The 26,612-nt window shown below is 42.4% G+C and overlaps 2 protein-coding genes and 1 pseudogene across 6 annotated transcripts; 1 reads left to right on the plus strand and 2 right to left on the minus strand.

Annotated features, from left to right (window-relative positions):
* Window positions 1–352: 352 nt before the first annotated feature.
* TIN1 (tunicamycin induced protein) lies at window positions 353–3,001 on the minus strand. The gene is made up of 3 exons (XM_008792182.5): window positions 2,822–3,001; window positions 2,087–2,422; window positions 353–1,326 (listed from the first exon to the last, which is right to left on the minus strand). The coding sequence occupies exons 1-3, from the start codon at window positions 2,915–2,917 to the stop codon at window positions 538–540; spliced, it is 1,221 nt and encodes a 406-aa protein (XP_008790404.4). The 5' UTR covers window positions 2,918–3,001; the 3' UTR covers window positions 353–537.
* Window positions 3,002–3,237: 236 nt separating this feature from the next.
* On the plus strand, window positions 3,238–4,452 carry LOC103707652 (capsanthin/capsorubin synthase, chromoplastic-like; annotated as a pseudogene).
* A 5,330-nt stretch (window positions 4,453–9,782) lies between these two features.
* On the minus strand, window positions 9,783–13,429 carry LOC103707623 (transcription factor bHLH18-like). Of its 5 annotated transcripts, XM_088700901.2 has the most exons (6): window positions 13,266–13,429; window positions 13,038–13,195; window positions 12,791–12,864; window positions 12,120–12,698; window positions 10,979–11,350; window positions 9,783–10,543 (listed from the first exon to the last, which is right to left on the minus strand). In XM_088700901.2, the coding sequence occupies exons 3-6, from the start codon at window positions 12,824–12,826 to the stop codon at window positions 10,469–10,471; spliced, it is 1,062 nt and encodes a 353-aa protein (XP_088557027.2). In that variant the 5' UTR covers window positions 12,827–12,864; window positions 13,038–13,195; window positions 13,266–13,429; the 3' UTR covers window positions 9,783–10,468. The 5 variants fall into 5 exon arrangements, with proteins under 5 accessions (XP_088557027.2, XP_008790400.4, XP_038978561.3 ...); XM_008792178.5 differs by lacking the exon at window positions 13,038–13,195; XM_039122633.3 differs by lacking the exon at window positions 13,038–13,195 and having other exon boundaries at window positions 13,196–13,300.
* Between the last annotated feature and the right edge of the window lie 13,183 nt (window positions 13,430–26,612).

Consider the following 26,612-nt stretch of genomic DNA (forward strand, 5'->3'; position numbering starts at 1 on the left):
ATAATATAGATGAATGCTAACAGGCCAAGCAATATCAGTCCCCGCACTATTCACAGCTACGCAATCTCTGCCAAAAGATGTGATGAAATGCAGAAGATAACAATGACTGGTTCTGGCTGTGAATGACCTGATCATGAATAGGAGCCGGTGATGAAGCAATATCTAGCCAACCGATCCCATTCTGCAGGAGGAAGGTTTATGATTATAGTGTAATCTGAGCTATTTTCCAATTTACTATCTGCATAGACAATTTGGTGTTGATACATTCATATTGGTCCAGTTTAAAAACCACTCCAGCCTAACAACAAGAGAAATAAAATTCAGATTGACAAAATATTAGAATCACCAGATATGTTTTTAAATCATGTATATAATATGGCATTTATCACTCTGAATTGTACATACATTATTAGACAAAATTATAATTTAACAAAATGTGCTAGCCAGCGATGCAAAGTCAAAAGAACTTTGGTTGCCTTTTCTATATCTTTACACTTGCTGTTCTTCAGCCAAACTGGAGTAGTCAGAAGAACAGGATTACAGGGTGAAGTAATCCGGTGGAGGGTAAGCTGCTGACACCTGGGACATGGATACATTCCCAGTTTGAACACTACGAAGCACACTGTCTTGCATATTGAATGGCTGAACCGCTGCAATCCTCTCAGGGATCACATTCCCATTGTCTTCAACCCGAGCCAGCACCTCAAAGTGGGCCATGGCCATTTTGGGCCTTGTCTTCCATTCCGGGAACCCCGACCAATCCACCTCCCCATCCAAAAGACTCCTCTCCACAGAGAACCCCATCTTCACATAAGTTCGTGCTGCCACCTCTGCCCTCACCAACCTGAATGATCCCTCCTCCTGTCCCTTCTTTCCCAACACCGATGCCAATAGCTCTTCAAAACCCCTAAGATTAGAACTAGATCCATTTAATGAAGTAAGAGGCCACAACGTGGGGTTCTGTGATGCCTGTGCATCTTCAGAGACAGCTGGGACAGAGCGGGATGAGAGCTCAACAAGGCCAGGGGCAAGGCGCTTGAGCTTGAGCTTCTCATTGGGGGACATGGATGGTGAAGAAGTGAGCGAAGTGGGACCAACAATGCGGAGGGAAAGGATAGGTTTCTCATTTGAACGTGCAGCATTAAGGAGGGCCTCTGCAATGGTTAGGAGGCCCGATGCTATAAAACGATTCTTAGGGTGGGTCTGGTTGAGGGGGAGGGGGAGATCAAGCGGGTGCCTGAGGCTGACAGACCTTGCACCCTTGACTGTCACCACAGCACCATCTGATAGGAGGACCTTCTTCAGCCTACCAGCATCTACATCATGCTGCAAACAAAAAAGAACAGCAACTTCAATGGTTAGACATCTGATTTCTTTACCATTGAAATGCAAATGATGTAGCATCAGGAATTAAGAGGTGCAAGATGGAGGAAAAAAAGAGAGAAAAAAAAAGAAAAGTGCCATGATAATGCCACAGAAAACAGAATTTGAGTTATTAAAGCGCATTAACAGATAAGTCTGTGAAGGTCACGAATCAAAAGGAGAAATATCCGTCTGTCCTAACATCGATCAATAAAAGTTATAAATTTTCATCGGAGAGATTTTGAGGAGACCACAAAAAGCTTGTGGATTTCCCAGTTGCCCAAAAGATCATTTTAAGCTCACTGCCAAACTTTTCTGCTCTTGTTTCTCCTGAGTAGTTATTACAATTTGAAACAAAGAATTATAATATCCGAATTAAATTGGCAATCAGGTTGATTCAAATTTAAGAAAACTTCAATTATCAAAGAAATAACAAACCTAAAGTAGAATGAAATTCTAGATCAAGGCTTTGGAAAATCTAGCATTATAGCCTTTTCTTACGAGAAAAAGAAAACAAAAGAAAATCTGGGATCTCAGAAAAGGGTACATAAAATTCCAATTGGACACGGTCTCGTAGATTCTAAACGAAATCCAAATGAACATATTTCTTTATTAACATTCCCAAACATTCAATCATCGTGGAATTTAGAAATAAAAAAGGCATTTTTAACGATCAATTCGTTTCATACTAGGAGAATTAAGTAATAAAGAAGAGATCTCTCACCGGCAAGGAGAGCCTCATGTCATCCCCGTCCTGGATCCAGAGCTCCATCGGCCCCGCCAGCTGAAACGGCGATAGCTCCGGCAGAACCCTCGCATCCGGCCTCCTCCCTCTCTCGGCCAAGCCCTTCTCCTCCTCAGCCCTAAAGATGGGCAGATCAACGAAATCCCACCTGCTAACATCCTCGAGGAGCTTGACCGGAACCACCTTCTTGTCCACCTCGATGTCGAACTCGTACGCCACCGAATGCCCCACCAGCGCGTCCCTCACGTCGAACCCCGACATCTCCAGCCCCTCCCCGTGGATCCCTAGTCCCTCTATGATCGCCTCCCGCAAATCCTTCAGTCCAAAGAGCAAACACATCAGGTCTAACAAATAGAGTTCAAAAGACGGGATATTCCCTCAGAAACGGGAAATAGGGTGGGATTTTTCCATCAAAAACGGGAACTAAGGTTCCAAAAAGAAAGGTCTGTCCATGGAAAAAAGGATTTTTTTTTTTTGTTTTTAATTTCAAAAGATGGAATTTTAGAATAAAAACGGGAAATAGGGACTCAAGGGATGGTATTCTTCCATCAAAAAAGGGATTATTCTAAGGGTTTCAAAGATGGATGTTTCGGACAAAAACGAAGATAAGGGACTAAAATCAAGGGAATTTTTTAATCAAAAACAGGAATTGAGGCTTCAAAAAGAGCCATTTTTCATCGAAAAAGGATTTTTAGGGTTTTTCTTTTGTCTTACCGAGATCGCCTTGGGGGCGGAGGGCTTGAGAGCGTTCGCGGCTCCGATCGCGAGGACGGCGACGAGGATCGCCGTGAATTTAGACGGAGCCACCATCGATCAAAAACGAAGGAATTCGGACAAGAATCGAAGAGCGAAAATTTCGGTTTTCTTTTGTTTTTCGGGACAGAAAATCAGGGAGAATTAGGGCGATTTATTTAATGGAATGGTTGCTGACGTGGATGAAACGGACCAATGAGAAGCGAGAGAATGATGCGAGGTGAAAGCCTATTGGCCAGGATTCGTTGGATGGAAGCGCTTCCGCCAACGGTACGAAATGAAGGGACGAGGTTTTGCTGTTCTGTTTCGAACAGCGAGTTGCCGCTTTAGTATAATTGCGGCCGTTGATTCAAGGATTGCGCGTTGGCTTAACGGACATGATCGCGCTGAATGAAAGCCTCGGTCATGGTGGGAAACAGCAAGAAGGTAGGCGGCAAACGTGGAGCAATATCCGGTGGCCATCCGGAAATTTTTTTTTTTATCCCTGTATTATATTCTAAAATTTTGTTGCATGTGAATAAATATTCTTTCAAAATTGATATTTACACATATATCTTCATAAAATATTATTATTATTCAAATGCTGTTATATGACGTTTGTACTAACAAAATTAAAAAAATTATTTTTATATTTATGAAAAATAAAATAAAATTTTAAAATTATCCTATTGTTCTTATCTTCTTCTTGCTATCGAGATCGCGATCGCAATCCTGCGGAAGTTCATGACTCACAATCCCACGGCCATTTGCGATGAGCGGGATCGGAATCGGGATCGCAAGCCGCGAGCGGGATCGCCTCTGTCCCTTCGAATATCCTCCCCACTTTCAAACAAAGCCATCATCAAAGCTCACAGCAGCATACTGTAAAGCTTTTTGGATCTGAGCGACTGAGCCGCGAATCAAGCCAGAGTGTCTCACCATCAAACTCATCATCCTACAACGTGGTCATCCTAGGATGCGGCCGAGCCGGCCTATGCCTCGCCGAGCAAGCTTCCGCGCATGGCATTCGCATCTGCTGCATCGACCCCTCGCCGCTCTCAACGTGTCCCAACAACTGTGGCGTTTGGGTTGATGAGTTCGAGGCTATGGGGTCATAAAAGACTAAAGACGCAGCTGCTGCAAGGATGCGCCTCTAATGGGGTCAAGTTCCACAAGGCCAAGGCATGGAAGGTGGAGCACAAGGAGTTCAACTCCGTCGTCACGTACTCCAATGGTTCCGAGCTGAAAGCTAGCATGGTCGTTGACGCCACCGGATTCACGAGTCCATTTATAGAGTTTGAGGGGCCGGTGAGGAACCTTGGGTACCAGATTGCGCATGGGATACTCGCAGAGGTGGAGGGCCACCGTTTCGACGCGGACAAGATGGTGCTCATGGACGGGAGGCACTCGCACTTGGGCAACGAGCCTTGCTTGAGGCATCGGAACGACAAGCTCCCGACGTTCCTTCGACTCTGATGCTCCCAACCTCTTCCTTGCTTGGACTGGAGTTGCCTTTATGCACTAGACACGACCTCTTCCTTTAAAATGCCCCCAACCTCGCTTCCGAAGAAGAAGAAGGGAGAGAAGGGAAAAGTGTTTGATGGCGGGTTTGAGCGTCCTTTTGGAAGCCCAGAAGAACTTCCCAAAGAACACCCTAATCCTCAGCAAGACCTCCATCCTCCGAAACTCTTCTCTCTCCTCCATTCCATCTCCAATCCCCCCTCCTCCCAATTCCTTCCCCACAAGCCCTTTCCTAGAGTTTCTGCTACCTGTAGAAGACTCCAAGAAGGGAAGGACATCCACATGTACATGTGAGCATATCTTCCCACTCAGCCCCATATGGGTATTTTGGGAGTACAAACTCCTATATATATAGCTCTCTCTAGAAGTTTTATTTTTCTTTATTTTTGTTGGAGGGGTGACACGGCATTCTGCAGCGTCGAGTGCCGGTGCAAGCAGATATGCATGGACGAGCAGAGCGGAAGGAGGGACAGAGGCGAGCTCTGATGATGGTTTTGTTTGGAAGTGGGCGGGATCTTGGAAGGGACAGAGACGATCCCGCTCGCGGCTTGCGATCCCGATCCTGCTCGCGGCTAGCGATCTCCAGTCGGAAACGTCCGCGGAATCGCGATCGCAATCCCGATAGCAGGAACAAGATAGAAATAATAGCATAATTTCAAAAATTTATTTTATTTTTAATTAATATAAAAATAATTTTTCTTAACATCGTTAGAACAGGGTATTTGAACAATAATAGAGTTTTACGAGGGTATACATGCAAATATCAATTTTGAAAGGGTATTCATATAAAATCCGATATTTAGAAGGGTATCTATACAAAAAATACTATATTTTATTATAATTACTGAGGGTACAAGGTTTGGCAATTTTGTTAGATATTGATCCATCTTATACCAGTGATCCTGCCAACTTGGTTCAATCCAGGAAGAAATACTATTATTATGAAATCGTGTTCAAATAAGAGAAAGAAAAGGAAAACAACATTGATATAACTATCCTACTACTGACAATCTAGGAGCTCTTCCAACAAAAAAAAAGTTGGTTAAAAAATATTATTTAGATTTCTTAGGCCTCATTTGGCAGAGCTTTTGGTGGGCCAAAAAGTACTTTCTGACCCTCTAAAAATACTTTTGGATAGAATAAGTATGTTTGGTAAAAAATTCGGAAAAGCTCAAATAGCTTCTTGGGAAAAACTCTGAAATGGGGTTTCTTCATAAAAACACTTTTAGCATGCGTCGGAAAGCTATTTTGATTTATAATTATTTTTAAACCAAAATATCCATAATAAAATATTATAATTACATAAAATATATTTTTTTATATTTATTAATATATAATGATAATAATGATAATATTTTATACCTTAATTATTGTATTATACTATAAATTTAATATTATATTACATTATATCAGAGTACATTGATATATTATGTTATATAAAATCAAATTATGTTATATCATTATGTTATAATATACAATATTATATTACTATATTATAATAATATTATATTACATTATAGTAATATTATATTATATTATATATTTATGTATTAATAAATAATATATTTTATTATGCTTTGTTGTATAATACTATGTAATATCCTTTATGGTTATTTCGTCATATCGAAAGTACTTTCTCAATTTGTTTCCACAACCTTTTAAAAATGTAGTCACCAAACAGCAAATAGTTTTTGTATAAAAGCTCTACTTCAAAAAGTTCTGCTAAATAAGGCCTTAGACCTATATAAATACTCTTGGATTCTAATATATTTATCCTATTTAAACCAAATAAATTCATGTTGTAGTGTCTCCTAATCTATATGAATTTTGAGTCGGATTTATCCTGATGATACTATTTGTAATAATTTAAAATTTTATCAAAAAAACTAATAGAAAAAATATGTGTATAAATTTTTAAAATATTTTTGGTAAATAACCGATATAGAATCAAACACGCGCTCGTTAGTCAATTTTGGCGTCGATGGCCATATCTTTGAGAGCCGGTCAGCTATTTATGTCTCGACAGGAGGAGACGGTTGAGACAAATCATGGTTGCTGTCATGAATAGCAACATGCATGCTTCAATCCTTCTTCTATTTCCTTAATTTGTGCCACGTTCGCCAGTGCGGTGGCCGATTCAAAGCATGGGCCAGAATTTTGGTGGGCCGGGTTGCCATTAACTTATGTCTCCGACACCGTCAACCACCAACTTTATCTTCCACAAGCCACCTCTCAGCCTAAGATGATGCCAAAAAAATTCAAGGATGCGGCAACTAACACAATCACATAGTATTATTTATGATAGGGTTGTGGATTTATATCCAAGAAGCTTCTATAGCAGATTTTTATATAATGATATTTATTTTAAAATTTTATTTATAAAAATGCATTTGTTTTTTGATGGCATAGTTTAGGAAAAAAGGCACTTCCCCCAATTTTGTTAATTGAAAATACATCAAGAAGCTGAATGATGATTAGAAATATTGGTCAATATGTCAATATTATATTACTAAATACTTAATTTTTTTTTGTAATTTTTTTTTTTGTTTATATCAGTTGATATATAAGGTCCAAGGTCTTTTCTATTATTATATCAATCAGTGATTGACAATGATACAAGCAAATCAGGTGTGATGAAAATCTTGAAGCTTTGATAGAATGTATCTTGAAGAACTTCAAATATATGTCAAAGATGATGGGGGATCAGCATGGCATCTGGTATATATCACATCTATAATGGCCGTATATGCAAAGAACAAATGAGTTATTTTCTGTTTTTTTTCGTATCAATAGTTGTAACCATCCTATGCAACATTAGTGTAGTTGAACTGAGAAGAAAGTGATCCAATTTCTGCAACCCCCACTAGACCAATTACTAATTGATGGATATATAAATGATAAACTTTGTGTGTGAACTATTCTGAAAAAAAGAAACAAATTGTATTTAGTTACAGTGGTGTTTTGATCAAAATTAATTATAATATCCTCTTAAAAACTTCTTTCTCAAACATAAAGAATTGCAATGAAAGTTGCCATCCCTCACTGCTCCACTACCTACTCAATTACTGGATCCTATACCGTAGTTGGGGATTATTTCATTTTCCCACACAAGTGCTATATTACCATGGATAACTTAGCAGGTAGTGAAATGGGAAGGTTAGCTTTCCCCCTTTACTCAATATGGGATTTTTTTTTTTCCCTTGATGCAGTTCTCCCTCATTTTCTCTATACTACCCAAGGGACTTTAATAACCTCAACTGGCAACACCATGGACTTAGAAAAATGACCTGATCGACTATAACTATGGTCCATTTAGTTCATCGCACCACCGCCGCCTCCTTTTCTCTTCATGAGGAATTGTATAAATCTTCATATTGACATGCTCGCAGATTATCGGTCGCATCTTCTTAGTACATTGCATTAGATATAAATACTGGAAAACTTCGTTTTCAATATTTCGGTGCTCACCTTTGTTAGAATCTCATTCATGATACTAATATCATTGCTTAAGCAACTCAAAAAAGTCACTCAGCATGCTTCCTTTGAATTAGCATTGCGAAGTGTGCCATTAAGTTTTTTGACTGATTTTTTTGACCTACCTTAGCATTGCTCTTCGAATTTTCTATCTCCTTTTTCTATTCTCAAGACAAACAGCTAGCTCTCTTTCACATTAACAGAGCATTTTCAATAGACCTAGCACTTTGTTATCTTGAGCTATGGTCCTCACAACAACCAAAGTTCTTACATGTATCATAAAACTTTGAAAGCACATCCATAATGTACTAAATAAATAAGGAAGGTTAGCTATAAGATGAAGGCAGAGAATCTATTGACGATTTCATCGGTGCATATATTTTAATTTGCTTAGCTGGTTTCATTATCTTAACTTAGTTTCTTTAATCATACCTTCCTATGTACCCAAAGAAAACCTTATATTTCTAATTTAGGTAGTTAAGAGATTACTCCAAGTTTTTTTAAACTACGACATGATGGTACATATAAAAAGTCTAATCAAGGTGGTCATCAAATTTCTATTCCCTTGGCAAGAGTATTTTTTTGTCAGATCTTCTCTTGCTTATTGTGCCCTACTTGTAGAGCTATTGACTTCTAATAAACAATTTTCAAAATTAATTTTACTAATATTTATGACAATCAGGCTTGCAATTGTCATTATTATTAAGCATGCTGTATTTTTAATTTCTTTTCTGAGTTGACAGATTGAGTGTACTATTAACCAACCATTGTGGTTATATTCTATAATTATCAGAGTTAATCTGTGCAGTGTGACTAGGGTTTGGATGCAAGATGGCTAAGAGATTGCTAATCTTTGGGCATCATTCACTCATCCACTGATTCTAGGATGAGCAATATCCCTTTGGTTGAAGATTGAGGATTAATTTAATAAATTGTGGAAAAATACCAAAAAGTAAGACAGAGAAGAAAATAAGAGGGAAGAGACTCACATGCAGGTTAATATTATTTCACCTTTCTGGATGAAATAATTTTAATCGGATTTAATTACTTTTTAAGCATTGAATGGATAGAAATAATCAACGAAAAAAGACATGTTTTAGTAGATAGCATGAAATTAGCTGAGCATCATCCTACTTGTTTACCATTAAATGTCAACATGCCAAATAGTAAGAGAGACTTAGCTAAGTTAATAATACTAAACTGATGTCTAACGGCAGTTTCTCAAGTGGATTTCGCTTAAATATGACCTTCTAAAGATGAAAATTATTTAATTACACAATCATACTCACTCTGGAACGAAATTTTGTTGCGATCAAATTAGCCATGTTCTTGTAGGCTCATTCGATGAACTCGAGATCATGTTTTTCTCTTCCTCCAATGGATTTTTCTTGGAGTTCCTGCAATAAGCTAGAATGATAACCTTCTTGAGATGTATGTAAGTTGCCTTCGGATTTTTTGATGATAAAAAGGGTGTAGCAAAGTTAGAAACTAGTGGTATTTCATGTCAATGGTAAACAAGTACAGCCTTATCAAGAAGAGGTGGTGGAAAAATTGACAAGCTCTATGGTCTAGTAGACTTTGGTATCATTGCTTTCGTGGATTCAGGATGGATGTGAGTGTTTTGTTATAAGTCTTCCAGGAAAGATCATAATTAATCTGTGACTGAAAGAGATTGCCTGACTAAAATACTACTACAATTAATCAAGATATCATCATTGGGTATTCAATAAGATCTTGCTACCTCATCACTCATCCCAACCATAAATTTCTTATCTGTTTGCCTTCAAAAAAATTCATCTGACTTGCTTGAACTACGAGAAAAGGACCCAAGAAACCAAGCATAATAAATAGAGTGCACGCATTGTTAAAAATAAAGAAAACAAAATACATGTGCTTCACAGCCCATAGCGTATAACTTCGCCACCACGAGAAGACTGTTGCCATATCATGCACCGAAACAAGTAGGTATTTTTATTCATACATTTTGTCCAATAGAACAGCAACATAGTGGGTGTTTCTAAACACCTTTTCACAAGAAAACAACAGAAGGAGAAAAGGGACACAAGTAGGAATTATTCATAAGACCCTCAAAAAAAAAAAAAAAAAAAAAAAAGACCCCAGGCTTCAGAGATAAGGCCAATTTGACCCCCACACAAGAAAAAAAGAGCACATTTTTTTTTCTACAGACCAGCTTTTGGGAATAGAGATAGATGGAAAGGAAGGCAAGAGGTAGGTTTGAAAACTCAAACCCCTCAGAAAAAAAGGCCATAAGAAAAGGGGGGAGAGGTTCCGAAAAGTCAATCTCCCCAACGGAGCCCAGAAAAAGCCTCATGTTGTTAGTCTTTTCTCTCCTAGAAGAACATGGCCGAGTGCTTCAACCATGCCAAAAAAGGTGGAGAGAAGAGATTAAAAAGAGAGAAGAAAAAACCCATGCAGCAAAAACAAGTGAAAATGGTGATCTTTAAAGTATGAGGGGGTCGAAGGCCTTATTTTCAGAAGCAGAAAAAAGTCTAAAAATTTTAGGAACCGACAATAGCTAGCTAACCACTAGACCTATATTTTTCTTGAGACTAATAAAAAGAGGACCACCATCATCACCACCGCCATTTTTTGTACAAGACTGTCTTGGCTTCCTCACACGAACTGCCTGAAAGCTGAATTTAGCTTCTTCACTAGATCCTTCAATGTCATGGAGAACTCCTCATCAACCTGTATAAAAGAACGAGTTTAAAGTTTACCTAGTGTTTAAGTATGACCGAAAAGAACCTAAGAGTGTGGTTTATGTGGATTTTTAACTTTAGCTGCTAAGCTACATTAGCTATATATATATATATATATATAAATTACATCAAGAGAGAGAGCTAGACTTAGCTATATTTGAGTCGATCTCTACTTCGATTCAGTCAGATCTAGATTGAATGATGAGAGTCCTATAATGAAGATTCGAGATGTTGGATGTAATCTACTGCCTCTAAACTGCTTATACATACAAAATCATATAATTTGAAGGTCTCTAGATAATGTATCAAATAGTCAAAAAAAAAATAGGCAGTCGAAATAATATAAAATTATATATATATTTTATTACAATACGCTAAAGGTCTCCAAATTATTTAATTTTTTAAGAAGAAGTTTAAATCTTGCCTGAGCCACAACAGTAATATCAAGGGAGGAACTGGCAAAGGGGATGACGCTTGCGTTGATGACGGTGAGATGGAGTTTCTCAATCTCGGAGAGTGCCTCCACCAATATCCCTTTGCTTTTCTCACAGTGGATCTTAATGAGGACACTCTTCTCGGACATCTTGGCCTCAATCTCTGGGAGGGATTCACCAGAGGGATGCCCATCAAAATTCTCATCACAGGAGCCAACGTCGTCAGAAGAAAGCTGAGACTTTTTCACTAGAACTGCTGACTCAACTGTCCTTTTCGTATTCTGCTCTTCAAGACTTTTCACCTTCTCTTGAAGTTGTTTCAGATACTTGATTGCATCTCCAAGAACGGAAGCCTTGTCCATCTGCCCGAAGGGTTTAACAAGTTGGAGATATGATTTCTCTCAAAAAATATTATATACATATATATATATATATATATATATATATATATATATATATATATATATATATATATATATATATATATATATATATATATATATATATATATATATAACAATTACTACTTAGCAGTGTGAGATTTACTTTAAACTTATATTCAGTATTCATATACATGATGGATTTATTACCGAGAGTGAAAACAAGGAGTATGTATCATAGCTCTAATGAAGTGGGCATATAATTTTCCTTCAAAATGTAGTCCTACGTAGAATTTAATGTAGAGATCATCTATCAAGAGGAATTTTAGCGTTTTCCTCAGTGAACAAAGTGGTAGGTCTTCTCTCTCTTTTTTTTTTTTTTTTTTTTTTTTAAGTTTTTGGTACATGTAGTAAATTCTCTGATCATGAACTATTTATTCCATTTTCCATCATTTCATGCGAGCTCTCAAAACTCATATCATAAATTCTGACCATGAAATTCAACAGAAAGAAGGGATTAATCCAAGGTAATTTAAAAGGATCCCTTCCACTATGCGATTGCCTTCCTTCTTGTTTTGATTGCATATTCTATTTGGAGTTGCAATCAGTATCACTTATTGTGATGATGCTTTTCGCTACTTCCAACTTCACAAGAATTTAAATCTATAGTAATGTAAATATTTACATAGTGCATGCTGAAAGGTAAAGATGAAGAATTATCAAGGCAGAAGGATTATGATCAGAAGCATACCTTCTTGAGACCAGGAATGATTGCTGACAGTGCTATAAATCTCTGGCTCAGCTTCTCCCTTCGCTTCCTCTCCGCAATGATGTGGTCTTGGTTATGAGAAGAAGGCCTAGCCCCCATGTTCATCCTCTTAGGTCCTTGTCCAACCATGTTTTCATAGCTTCTCTTTGAGCCATGAGGAATCAAGATCTCCATCTCTTCCTTTGGCCTCACAGCCCCAACTAATCTCTCGTATAAGTCAGATTGATTCCTTGGCGAGTCCAGGTTGCCGAAGGAAAGGATGCTCGGAGACGAGGCATCGGTGGTCGCCGGAGCCGGGTTCTGCTCGGTGGTGCAAGAATTCCAGCTGCTGGCCTTGAGGACTTTCTTGGGCCTTTCGGCACACCTGGTATCCATGGATGAGCAGCTAAAGGTGTTTGATGTGGTGCTGCCTGGCGGCTGGAAGGGAGGGTAGGAGGTGTAGCTCTCTGAAGAGAGCGACTGCTGGAAGTCCTGCCCAAGAGCCACTGCAAGCTGCTGCGCAGTGACCTGATCCAAGGAGTTGGTATCCCACTGATGGAAGAAACTAGGATCCTCCATTCCCTGCACGAATTATACCGCAAAGCTTTCAGCCCTTTATTAATTGTACTGAATCATCTAAACTCGAAAACTATAAAAATTTAAGCTGAAGCTACCATATCAGGGAACCATCTTGCAACTGATGCCTCCATTAGACTGCTGCTCCCTTTGTATCAAAAACAAAGATATCCTGCATCAAGAATAAAAATTAGTGCTATAGAAATCAATTCTAACTCCTTTCGGTCCAAGCAAAGAATTTAGCTAGTTAATGAGGATCCAAAGAAGAAACAAGCCCATATCCATGTCTCAGAACAGCTGCAAACCATTCAGTTAAAAAAAAGAAGGCAAGGGCTGAAATTGTACCACGATATCGAAAATTAGAAAGAAAAGAAGGATGCCAACTCCATTCAAGAACTCTAAAAAAAAATTGAGAAACCAAGGTTTTCTCTAAGCCACTTGATATCAAAGACGAAACGGAACCATCCAACATAGATGTCTTGGATATCATGCATGAACAGTACCTGATCAAACTTCGAGAATTAGAGGCTAAAATGCTAAAGACTATTCAGAGTCAAGAAGAGAAAAGCCAACCTATGGAAGAAGGTTAGGCTGCTTTCTTTTTCTCTAGAGCAGCAGAAGTCAGCCTTCCCCTATTATAGAGTCCTTGGGGACCTCAGAGTTGCTTGTTGCTTCTGTTGGTGTGAACGTCGCCTCAACCACCTTTCCCTGTTTAAATGGATGCTCTCTCCCCTCTCTTGTAAAGGCTTGAGAAGCTACCCTCTTATAATCACAATGTTAATAATATTCTTTTGTTAATTGCTATGACTTCATGCTGACCTCAGCAATAGGGGGAATGCCAATAATTTCCTTGCTCTGTTTTAAGTGACCATCAAAATATTTAAGTAATGGTGAACAGGTGAGTCCATTTTGCTACAGAAGGAAACAGGATGATTAATAGGGAGACCAATCGAGCAGCAGCTGATGTTTTTTTTTTTGCAACATGAATGCCAGAAGTGCAGAGTAACAACTTATGATGGAATCACAATTTGTCCACATCTCTATATTTTCCAAGATGTGGTTAATCAGAAACCTTTGGACGAAAAATAAAATTAAGAAAATAATTATCCTCCTAATTAACAAGTCATAGTTAACCTATGTTTATTTTCAAATCATTTTTTTAATCGACCCATTATAATGTATAAGACGACAAACAGAACCGGCGATTTACATTCAAATCGTCGTTAATTACATGTAGTAGGCTAACTAGGCAGCTAATTAAAAGATAATTAGTTTTAACACTTGTGTGTTTGGCATGAAACATATGTGGCTAACTATTGTTAATTATTTTACTATAGGAGAGGGCTTCCCAATCACTCAAGGGAGAGAGAGTGGGGGGGAGAGAGAGAAAGAAAGCGAAAAAAAGACTGCTATTGACTATTAGTTTTTTGGCTTGCTTATCAAATAATTTACAAAAAATACAGAAAGAAAATCTTCCTCCTTATCTGTGCATTTAATTTCCAGTCTCTCTTTTGCAGATGTTTTCCTTTCTTTTCTTTTTTTTTTTTGGTGAGAGTTCAGTTTCACAGAACTGTTACTCTATTATTCTGAACAATGTCTGGAACCAAAACAAAGTTTCTTCAGACTTTTCTATCATAGCATTATATGAAACTTATCTATTTTCAGAAGAGAAAATAATAGATTTTAGTTTTCCATAAGCCATTGTTGCCTGAAGTCGAGGCAAACAAATAAATAGTACCATGGTAGACCCATCTCTGCTGGATAACGCATTGCCTTTAAAATATTTTCTTGTGGCCACCATTTTTATCACTTCTGCTCTGCGACAAACCGCTAGGTATTTATTGCACATACCAACTTGCTGAGAAGAACAGAAATCTGAATCTAAAACAGCTGGCATATGGCAATGAGAACTCAAAAGAAAAAGAAAAATAAAAGCAGAACAATACAATACTCATCTTAGCTCATAAATCATCAACTTGCAAGCAAAACAAGGTAAAGCCACCATTATTTATTGATTTCGTATGGTTTAAATAGTCTAATAGAGCTACCATCATTGTTTAGTAATCAAGCAGGGATTTTACCTCTGTTTGTTATGTTCTCATGTTTATGCCTAAGATTTCGTCTCCGGTTCATCTCCTTAATTAAGCGATGGTGCTAATCTCTTCCCTTTTCTCCGAAAAAAAGAATCGAAAAGAATTTTTTTTAGGTAATAAACCTCAAAGGGAAATGGATGTTAATGGAGATGAAATAACTCAACGTGAGCAAGTAGTTTACGAAGTCTAATTGGACAAGGTTGCTTCACTTTCTAAAGTATTCAACTTGGGTGTCACTCGTGCACGGTATTTCAACACCAGCTTCTCCAATGAACTTTCAATACATTAAGAAGTCAATCATTGAGCAAATGTCAAGATAGTGAGAGTTGTGCTGGTCCGAACTTTAGATTAACATTTTGTATTCTTTCCCTTTTTCTTCCTTCCAACTACACGGACAATGGATCTTTGATTTGTAGGATTCACGAATGGGGTGTAACAATCTAGAAACTTATCAAAAAAAACTAGTCAAAAGATAATAATTAATTTTTTTTTCAATGTATATATGTATCCAAGATCTGCTCAGTACATAACTGATGTATGATTCGACAAATGGCTGCGGAGATCTTCATACTGAAAGTTAAAAGTTTGATATTGAAGGAGGCAAGGCAATTGGACATTTAAAAATTTTAATCCTATAAAGATTTGTTCTTATTGAATAAATGTGTACATAATAAACTTGTATATGAGGTAATTATGGCATTGCTTCATTTTTTTTCGGGGGAAGAAAGTTTCAAAGGAATGTGCTGCAATTGATGGAACAACAGCTTATTAGCAGTATGCAAATGTTATATACTAGTCAACAATTCCAGGACTATGGGAAAGGAATGAGGGATTGTCAGCAAATGGCGGGGAACCTGCAATGAAATTAATAATGGAATACAATATCGTCTCAGTTAACCTAATGAATCCCATAAAGTAAGCTTAGTACCAACATGGCCATATGCCCATTTTTCTCCATAGCCATTGACCAATGAGGTTAACGATTGAATACATTTGCTACCTAACTCATAATTTCGGCTACCACAAGTTCACATAGGCCGTATTTCTCTGTCCACACGCAACAAGCTTTTCTCCTTTAACCACTCTTTTTATTGTTTTTGACCATGTTATAAAAGTGTGATGCACATTGACTAAACAATGCCTACAACCATAGGTTAAGGGAAAAGTCTCTCATGAAACTTAGATGGAAGTGCAAGGTTGACAAGGCTCCAACTCCAATTAGACTGGTTAAGCCTATTTCATGAATCTAAATCCTTGTGTTAGCCTTCAATCCTAAAACCAGCTTGAGTTCAGATAAATTTGACAAGTAGAAAAATCATCATCATCTTCTTCTTCTTCTTCCTTTACTTTTTTTTTTTTTAATTTCCACCTTTTCCTGCAGCAAGTAAATATTTATCAACCTCTTTAGACTTTCATGTTTTTTCTTTCTTTCTTTTTTTATAATCCTTTTTTTTTAATTATAATGTAAATGACCAATAAGTTTCATCTCAACATTTTAGGATCTAACTCTGTACTGTTTATCATGTAGACTTTTCCTAGCAAGTGGCAGAAGTATATAATTCCTCTCAAGGCCATATCCTTTCCCATATCTCTTCTCTGAATAATAAATTTGGCCATTCCATCACATCTGACCTATGTGATGCCCGAGTTCCAAGAATCAGTGACAGCATCTATTGAAGCAGATCCAGCCACAACTTGGATTCCAACAGTTATTTCAAGGTGCCCGCATGGTGAAATTGCTAGAAAAATGCTGATATCTTCTTTCTGAATGGAGAAGAATGAATCATATCTTTCTTGTTCTTTGAGGAAGTCATATCTTTCTTGTTTTTATGCAGGACAAGCCACAGGAGAGAGAGAGCAGAAAGTCTTCAGGTTGCTGATATTTCTTGTTGCTTGGGTTCGCCCTCATCCAACATGATGATTTGAATTTGGTTGAGTCTGAACCTCAAAGTTTAGATCTGGCAAACTGGACACAACTCAAACCTAATTACTCATGTCATTTGTAAATTGCGTGCGAAGTAGTTGGGATATCTTAATCTGATGCATGTAATTATATGACCAGACTACGAAACAAACAAGATCATGAGCCCAAATCTTTTCTTTCCCCAAAGAAATGACTCAAACTCAATAATTGAGACCAAACTCTTGACAATTGACAAAGCCAATTCATGTGGAAGCTAAGTTTAGGCCAGCCTATACCGGTAACCGTAGAAGAATGTGTCTACCTTTGCTTGCAAATGTCGTTTAGGGCCAGCAAGATCTAGAACAAATCCACCAAAGATTCCTCCATCAGATCACAAGATGGATTCTTTTAATCTCTGGATGCAACCAAGAAGTGGCACCCGAAAGCATCCTAACATATCTAATGTTATTATGCAAGGAATGTACAAATAATCTTTTGAGACAATCTTAGAAGGCATTATTAGTTCATATTCATCAGGCATCATCACGTGTCTATTGGATATTTCTTTAAGTTTAATGACCCCAAGAAGGTGGGAAGTTGTTCCTAGTCAAATGAAGTTGAAAATTCAAAATAATTTGGGAGAGAGGCTAATTATTGTTAGGTGAACATCAAGTAGGAATACAATAAGATGAGGTTTAAATTAGATATAAAGATGTTCGATACAGATATAACCTCTAAGAAACCCTAGCTTTCAGCTGTCACCAGCAAATGGAGATTGAACATCGTTCTTTTTTTCCCACAAACATTATTAGTATTGGCTGTATTTGTTTTATAACTCTGAAATCCTCCAAATCTTTTCAGATCTAGGTTCAGTAGTTTTTTTCCTATAAATAATCTGTCTCCTTGTTTAAATAAATAAGTTTGTCTATGTGGGAATAGCTGACAAGGACTTTTGAAAACAATATAAGCTTTTTCAATTACAAAAAAAGTAAATAGACCCCACAAAATGATAAAAAAATAATACAGTAATTTGTCATTATAAGCTGAGGTGAAAAGCGTGCTAGAAAACTGCATTCCAAAAATGAAATATTTTCCTTCTTGTTAACATGATGAACTTTATTTTTTTTTCTTTTTTTCCAAATTCATAACGATGGCAGGATTTAAACCCGGGTCACTAGGATCCAAAAATGACTGACTTATCATCAAAAAAAAAAAAAAACTGCGACTCCATCAACTAAATTGGTTAGCACCCTGCCGCATGTTTTATTTCTTTTGATCATTACAATAGAGTATGCCTTAGGTCTGTTGTGCAAATATAAGAATTTAAAGAGATCTAGAAAGCTTCACATTTTAAAAACTGACCTGAGCTCTGAAATCATCAAAATTATTATCATGCCACTGTTATGAATTTTAAAATTTATCATATAACATATGAAGATTCAAATGAGAAAAAACACGACTTGCATGAAGAAATGTAATATTAAAAACTATCAAAGATCTTAAAGATAAAATTAATGGGTGGCACCCCATCGCACCGCAATGATGGCGTACTCTTTCTGTAATTTGATTCCAATCTCTAAGATTCCATCCGATCGTGCCTGATCTCCGGGATAGATTAGCCAACTAACATACACCCATTAATAGATGGGCAGCATGTGGGTCACCTCGTTTGACTATTAATTTAAGACTACCATTTCCCCTAAAAAAGGTGCTTTCTTCATTAGATTAAGTTAAAGATACTTCTCTCAACAGGCTTCACTGGATTTGGTTATTCTGATATGTCTGGTCACATCTATGAACAGATTTTGTGGGAGACCGTGCTGGATAATTTAATTATGGAGGAGATAAAACTATAAGTTTATAAGTTGAGGAGTCTCAATTATGCTAATTAATCATGTAGAGAGGTGTTGCCAGTGCCAACAAGAAGTGACACCTTGTGAAAAATAATTAGTTATGTGATGCATAGTATGTGAGCTAACATATGGAACAGGTTCCACCATGATGAACAACTTGTTCCATTTGTGTTTTTTTTAAGAAAACTTCTAAAATCTAGGAAAGACCTTGAACTAGTTGTTCGCCTCGGTGGATGAAAAGAGAGTGTGACAGAGATTAGCAACTTGCTCACCTAATTGTAGAGGAGTAGGAAGTCATCATATCTAGGCTGATGAGTTGATGGACACAAAAAGGTCATCGAAACATAGAAAAATACAAGGTTAGATATCATTAAGCCTTTCATCTCTGCAACGAAATGATCGCTGGATATATCCCAGCTGCTGCATCATAACATTTTTTTTTAAAAAAGGATTAATGTTGGATTATCAGAAGTCCCAGTTTTTTGCCATGCAAGGAGTTGTGATGAAGACAACGGTTGGTAGATCCATGCAAATGAGTTGGAATTCATCAATTCTCTACACCTGATCTCAAAGTAATTGCGTCCAATGGTCATGCTCCTACAAATTCTTAGTGTTACACATGCCAAAAAATAGAGTGCACAAAACTGGTGGGAAATTAATCACCTTGTTGCTTTTTTTTTTCCTCTAGTTGTTGCCTCGCTCCTGATTGAGCTGTCAATCAATAAATCATGGTTTCCAGGAGCTGCCAGGGACAAAGATTATATTTTGGCCCAAAATTGATCTCTAATGTCCTTTTGTTGCATCAAAAACTGGTTTCACCGACTGAATCTTGGGGAAATGCAGCATCAATCTCATGAAGAGCATAGATATTATTAAAGTTTTCCATTTGGCTTTTGCACTGTTTTGGTTGGTCCATCAATAAAATTCTCTGCTCAAAGAATCTGCTCTCATGTTTTCGTTTACATTCTTTGTGCACCACCTATCTAAAGAAGATTTAGTTGATTTTGTGCCCAAAAAATGTTACTTGGAAAATCCGAGCAAAGAGGTGGATGCATTTCGTAACCAATATGCTTTAGAAACAATTTGGTGGCAAGAACTAGCATATAAATGAGCTCTGTTGAGTAAGATTTATTCCTTATTATCTCCACCCCAGGTTAGTGGTGCTATCAGATTGAATGCCGGTATCATCTAGTCTTGGACCTGAACTAGTGGAGGGTCCGAGTCTATTATGACAATCGATATGCAATATGGCCTCCCAGTTATAAACAGAATTTTTTGTACCAAGTTTGGCAGCTAGCAATTTTTCCTTTTGCATGGTAGATTGCAAGGTCCTCCCTTTGAATATGATTTATACCTAGTCTCGACCTCAACTGGTTTGAGATGAAGGCTTAGTTGAGTTATACTTGTTGCTGGAAATTGGACCCGGGGGCCGCCGCGAAGCCGGAGAAGGAGGAGCTCCGCTGCTGCAGGAGGCGGACGGCGGTGCGCCGGCTGGCTGCGTCCTCCGCCGCGGAGGGTGTGCGAGTCCTGCAAGGAAAACCGGTGGCCGGGCTCCCCGGCGCCGGCCCTCCGATGCCTAAGTCAGAGGGGGCAAGTATGTGGAGAGAGCAGGGGGGGAGTGTATGGAGAAGACACAGTATTTTATCAGATCAAGAAGACAAAGAGAATGATGTCATCTATTGTGTCTGTGCTTCCCGGAGGGTTCAGTCTCGGGGATCTGTTTCCGTTTTTTTTTTTCCTTTTCCTTGGTTCTCCCAGGTTCCCTTTTATAGGAGGGGATTACGTTACCTGGGAGGTAACCGGGGGATTTGTCCCTGTCTGTAGTAATTGGGCACGATTTGGCCCATTTATGGCGTAGTGGAAAACAGGGCCGAATCAGACCGGAACCAGGGAGTTGTCACGGTCGATCGGACCTGTTGGAGTGGTTGAACCGCCGGCCGTAGCGGGCCTGGGGTCTGTGGATGGTGAGTGCATTTATTACCGAATGAACCGGCGGTCAGGTAGAGCCATGCGCTCTGATGGTTCAGTGATCCGGAGATCGTCTTGGGCCGTGTTCATTAAATGCCTGAGTGCATCGGAGACTTGAGGGAGTCTCATGCATTAATGGCAGGTCGTGTCGAGTGCCTGCTGAGATCTTAGGCCTTGATGGCTTGGAGATAGTGGCAGGTCGCAAGCCGTAGGAGTTGTCAAGTCCCTTGGACTTTAGGCGGAGGTTGAACATTTGGTTAAGGCATCGGCTCGGCAAGGGTGCCGAGCCGAGCTGGTCGCCCAATGGGGCGCCCTGTGGCGAGGCTGCTTCGAGTACTCCTGGTCGACGCCCTTTAGGCGAGCACCTTCTAGCAGAGCGCCTCGGCGCTGTCTTTGGTCGGCGCTTTCTAACCGAGCAGCTTATTTTGGTTGGGCACCTCTTGGCGCGCACTCTGGTCGGCGCCTTCTAGTCGAGCGCCTTCCTGGTCGGCATCCTTTGGCCGAGCAGCTTTCTGGTCGGCGCTCTTCGGCCGAGCAGCTCTCTGTTCGGCACTCCTTGGCCGAGCAACTTTCCGGCTGGCGCTCTTCGGCCGAGCGCCTCCGTGAATGTATGACTTGGGGTTCTTCCCCCAACACTACCCCCCGACTTCCGAGCTCCAGTTGGCCATCAGCTGGAACGCGGGAAGTAGCTTTAATTGGGTCATTACGAATTCCGAAAATTTTTATTTACTGCGCGTTTTGAGTTATCGAACGCTTCGAGGTGCCTTTAATAGGCGGCGTCTCTTCTTTCCCGAAAAGCCTCATTATTGGGACACCTTTTTGCGAAGCGTCCTCGCGTCGTGGGCTCATGATGGGGCCGCACGATCTTCGATTGCGGACGCCTTTCCGCACGATCCGATGGGGCGCTTCGACGTTCGAAGCGCTAGCCCTAATTAAATGCGTCGTTCTGTCTTTTAGACCGACACGTGTTATCATCTAACCAGGATGCAGCGCTTTCTTCGCTGATCCGGGCCGTTGGGGAGGTCTATATAAACTCTCCCTCGGCCCCCTGTTCTCTCTCTATTGCTTTCTGCTTCCAGCTTCCTATTCTCCCAGTCTTCCTCAGACCGAAGTCCCTTTTCTCCGGCATCCTTCCCAGATCCCCCTTCTTTTTGATTTCCCTCTCTTGCAATGGGTTCTTTGCCTAGTGAGGTAGTGTCCACCATGAGTGTCCTGGAGGTCGAGATGGCCGAAGAGTGGTTTTTCCCTCTTCATGGGTTCCGTTTGGAACCCGCCAGGCGAAGGGATCGGGTAACCGATCCTCCGGTAGGCCGGATCGGAGTGCACTCGGAGTCACTCTGGGCCGGTCTCCGATTTCCTCTCCACAGCTTTGTGAATGAGTTGCTGGCGGTGTGCCAGTTGGTTCCGGCGCAACTCATTCCAAACGCTTGGAGGACAGTGATGGGTTTCCTGTCACTATGTTTACTGCAGGGGATTCCTACCTCTGTCAACGTCTTCCGGCGACTTTTTATTTTTAAGTCGAACCCGGGAGACGGGGAGTGGCTCTACATCGCCCTCCGGGCGGGTCGGCCACTTTTTCATGGTGCCCCCTCATCCATTCATGGTTGGAAGGAGAAATTCTTCTTCCTGGGCTCTGAACGGTCCTGGGGGTTTGACCCAAGGTGGAGGCCGGCCTAGCTTAAATCCATCAATAGGCTCCCCCAGCTTTCTCCGCGTGAGCAGGAGATCTTCGATACCATCCGCAGCCTTGGGGACAGGATTTTGCTGAACGGCCTCATCAGCGAGGACGCCCTGGTGAACGTGGGCCTGAGCTCGGCACGTCCTCAGGGTAAGGATAGTTACAGCAACTTTTATTTTCTTATTGTTCTAATGTTCTAATTTTGTTTATCTTTGCAGACATCGCAAAAATGGTGACCAAGAGCGAAGTCCTTTACGCCCGCTTCCAGAAGAGGGCAGCCGAGCTCTCGGGGGAGCCTGCGGAGCCGAGAAAGAAGCAGAAGGTCTCAGCAACCTCGACTCCCTCGGCGGCAGTGGTGACCGAGGCGGGTCCTTCCCGCCCTGCGCATCCCGAGGCGGGGCCTTCTCGCCCTGCCAACTCCGAGGCGGGGCCTTCTCAGCCCGCGCGCCCTGAGGCTGATCGGAGAGAGGGCGCGGGCTCCGGGGGCTCGGGCTCCAGAGCCCCGATGGCGCCCCCATGCCCGGCGCCCTTGACGCAGGTCCCTGGTCGGCAGGACGCTCCAGTTGCCGACCAGGGGAGAAGTTCAGCGGGTTCCGTGCTTGCACGCCCCGCTATAGTTGTGCGGCGGTTAGATCGGCCGCTCGCCCGATCCCAGCCCCTTAGCTCCCAGCCGGGGAGCAGTCAAGGAGCCTCGGGGTTGGCTCCACCTAGGCCAGATGGCGCTGGCCTCCCGGGCCCTTTGAGCTTGGAAGAACGGGTGCCCTTCGCACCCACCTGGTCGGTGTTCGAGGGCGATTCGGCCCTTGAAAACCCGCAAGTGGCGCGCGAGGTTTTTCGGCTCGCGTTGCTCCCGGCCGACCGGGCCATGATGCAGTCCATGAGCTACAACGCTTTCATGGACGCTACACGCTGCAACTCCGTCCGGGTAAGTAAAATTTTTCGCCTATGTAATCTGTATAGTTTTTCTACTAGCGGCGCCTTATGTTCTCCTTTTCGTCTCTTTTACAGTATTTGCATGAGACGGAGATGCTGATGCACCTGGTTCAAGAATACCGGGAGAAAGCCCGGAGGTGCCAGCGCAGCTATGAGGAGGCCCAGAAAAGGTACGTGGCCGCCGAAGCGAAGTACCAAGCCTCCGAGGAGAAGTACCAGGCCTCTGAGGCCGAACAACGGGTGCTCCAAGAGAAGGTCGGAGCATCCGATGGAAGGATTCGAGCTCTAGCCACCGAGCTCGATGAAGAGAAGGGCGCGCACGCATTGGCGAGGTCCGAGCTGCGCGCCGCGGAGGCTCGATTGGCCAAGGCCGAGCAGGCGTTGGCCTCCCGCGAGCAGGAGGTGGGGAATACCCGCCTCCGACACTCGGAGCTCGAGCAGGAGCTAAGGGGCCTCGAGCGGAGAGCCGCTTACCACGAGGCCCGGGAGATAGAGGCCCGGGAGAACGCCCAAAACGCAGTGAAGCTCTTCCGCGAGTCGGAGGAGTTTCACGAACTCATGGCCGAGGAGGGCGTGAACGGGCTGATCCAAGGCTTCCGGGATTTCCGCAACCAATTGCGGCGGCTTCTCCCGGATTTTGACGTTAACCTGCTCCAGCCGGGAGCAGGGAGGGCGGAGGCAGAGGCAGAAACTCCGGAGGCGGAGGCAGAAACTCCGGGAGCCGAGGCGGCCGTAGCTGTCCCCGAAGTGACCGAGGTCGCCCCCGAGGTCGTCCCCGAGGCTACTCCTATTGCTGCCGAGGCTATCGAAGAGGTCCCGACAGCCGAGCCAACCACTCCTGGTACTGCCGAGCCAACCACTCCTGGTACTGCCGAGGCCGAGGTGGTCGAGCTCGAGCCTTTGATGTAATTTTTGTTATTTCTTGTAAAGTCGGGATGGCCTCCCATACTTGTAAGGGCCAAACCCGGATTTTGTACTTAGCCTACGGGCCCTTTTGAAATGAATATACATTTCTTTTTTGGAAACTCGTCTGTCGTAGCCTAAGTTTTTCTGCTCGGATCCGTTTTAGGTTCCGAGGATATGGGCTCTAGGGCCTCAGTTTTTCCCGCCACAGGGTTTGAGTTTAAGTTTGCCTTGCCGAGCTCCATTGCTCGGTTCTTCGACTAGTGGTATAGCAACGCTTGTGCTTATACCAAGGGTTTGGGCTCGGAAAGTTTTTCCGAGCCTAGTCCAGAATTCGTCCAAGCCCTAGGGCGGTCGCTAGAACTTAATTCTTAATGCGGCGAATTTCGAATCCGAGCCTCGGGTTGCCGGGGCGAACCGGATTCTTCTCTTGCAGATGGATTGCATACTCGTCAGCTCGTGACGGGGATTCACCGGATTTAGTACAATGTGTCGGTGTCCTGAGCACTTCTTCGCCGAGGCGATTGAAGACGCTCCTCTGTTCGGTGTCCGTTCTTTGAGGACATCGGCAGAGAAATAGATAAAATGATGTAGAAACATTAAATACATGGGTACCTTGTACCGTGTGCGTCTTGGCGCCGAGGCGACTGAAGACGCTTCTCTGCTCGGACTCCGTTCTTGGAGGGCATCGACAGAGAAATCCAATAATAGGTAATGTAATGTAAAGGCATTAAATAGATAGGTACCTTGTACCGTGTGCGTCCTGGCGCCGAGGCGACTGAAGACGCTTCTCTGCTCGGACTCCGTTCTTGGAGGGCGTCGACAGAGAAATCCAATAATAGGTAATGTAAAGGCATTAAATAGATAGGTACCTTGTACCGTGTGCGTCCTGGCGCCGAGGCGACTGAAGACGCTTCTCTGCTCGGACTCCGTTCTTGGAGGGCGTCGACAGAGAAATCCAATAATAGGTAATATAATGTAAAGATATTAAATAGATAGGTACCTTGTACCGTGTGCGTCCTGGCGCCGAGGCGACTGAAGACGCTTCTCTGCTCGGACTCCGTTCTTGGAGGGCGTCGACAGAGAAATCCAATAATAGGTAATATAATGTAAAGATATTAAATAGATAGGTACCTTGTACCGTGTGCGTCCTGGCGCCGAGGCGACTGAAGACGCTTCTCTGCTCGGACTCCGTTCTTGGAGGGCGTCGACAGAGAAATCCAATAATAGGTAATGTAATGTAAAGATATTAAATAGATAGGTACCTTGTACCGTGTGCGTCCTGGCGCCGAGGCGACTGAAGACGCTTCTCTGCTCGGACTCCGTTCTTGGAGGGCGTCGACAGAGAAATCCAATAATAGGTAATATAATGTAAAGATATTAAATAGATAGGTACCTTGTACCGTGTGCGTCCTGGCGCCGAGGCGACTGAAGACGCTTCTCTGCTCGGACTCCGTTCTTGGAGGGCGTCGACAGAGAAATCCAATAATAGGTCAGGCCGGACTCGTTGGCTGAAGCCGATGGAGCACGAGCCGAGCTCGTCCGGTCAGAGAGAACCGCTAACTCATCTCGATGTCTCGAGCATCCCTATAGTTGGGGCATCCCGACGTCTCGGGGCATCCTGACCGTGGTCAGGGTAGGAGCACGAGCCGAGCTCGTCCGGTCAAAGAGGACCGCTAACTCATAGCCGATGGAGCACGAGCCGAGCTCGTCCGGTCAGAGAGGACCGCTAACTCATAGCCGATGGAGCACGAGCCGAGCTCGTCCGGTCAGAGAGGACCGCTAACTCATATCCCGACGTCTCGGGCGTCCCTATAGCCGGGGCATCCCGACGTCTCGGGGCATCCCGACGGATTGAGGCATCCCGACGTCTCGGGGCATCCTGACCGTGGTCAGGGTAGGAGCACGAGCCGAGCTCGTCCGGTCAGAGAGGACCGCTAACTCATAGCCGATGGAGCACGAGCCGAGCTCGTCCGGTCAGAGAGGACCGCTAACTCATTGCCGATGGAGCACGAGCCGAGCTCGTCCGGTCAGAGAGGACCGCTAACTCATATTCGGAGAGCACGAGCCGAGCTCGACGGTGGAAGCCGATGGAGCACAAGCCGGGCTCGTCCGGTCAGAGAGGACCGCTAACTCATATCCCGACGTCTCGGGCGTCCCTATAGCCGGGGCATCCCGACGTCTCGGGGCATCCCGACGGATCGAGGCATCCCGACGTCTCGGGGCATCCTGACCGTGGTCAGGGTAGGAGCACGAGCCGAGCTCGTCCGGTCAGAGAGGACCGCTAACTCATAGCCGATGGAGCACGAGCCGAGCTCGTCCGGTCAGAGAGGACCGCTAACTCATTGCCGATGGAGCACGAGCCGAGCTCGTCCGGTCAGAGAGGACCGCTAACTCATTGCCCGACGTCTCGGGCCATCCCGACAAATCGGGGCATCCCGTTGCGGCAGGGCATCCTAATATATTGGGGCATCCTGACGTCTCAGGGTAGGAGCACGAGCCGAGCTCGTCCGGTCAGAGAGGACCGCTAACTCATAGCCGATGGAGCACGAGCCGAGCTCGTCCGGTCAGAGAGGACCGCTAACTCAT

Source organism: Phoenix dactylifera, chromosome 7, assembly GCF_051530095.1.
Source record: "Phoenix dactylifera cultivar Ajwa chromosome 7, Ajwa_hap1_PhDact_Kaust_v1.1, whole genome shotgun sequence".
Classification (NCBI taxonomy): Eukaryota; Viridiplantae; Streptophyta; class Magnoliopsida; order Arecales; family Arecaceae; genus Phoenix; species Phoenix dactylifera.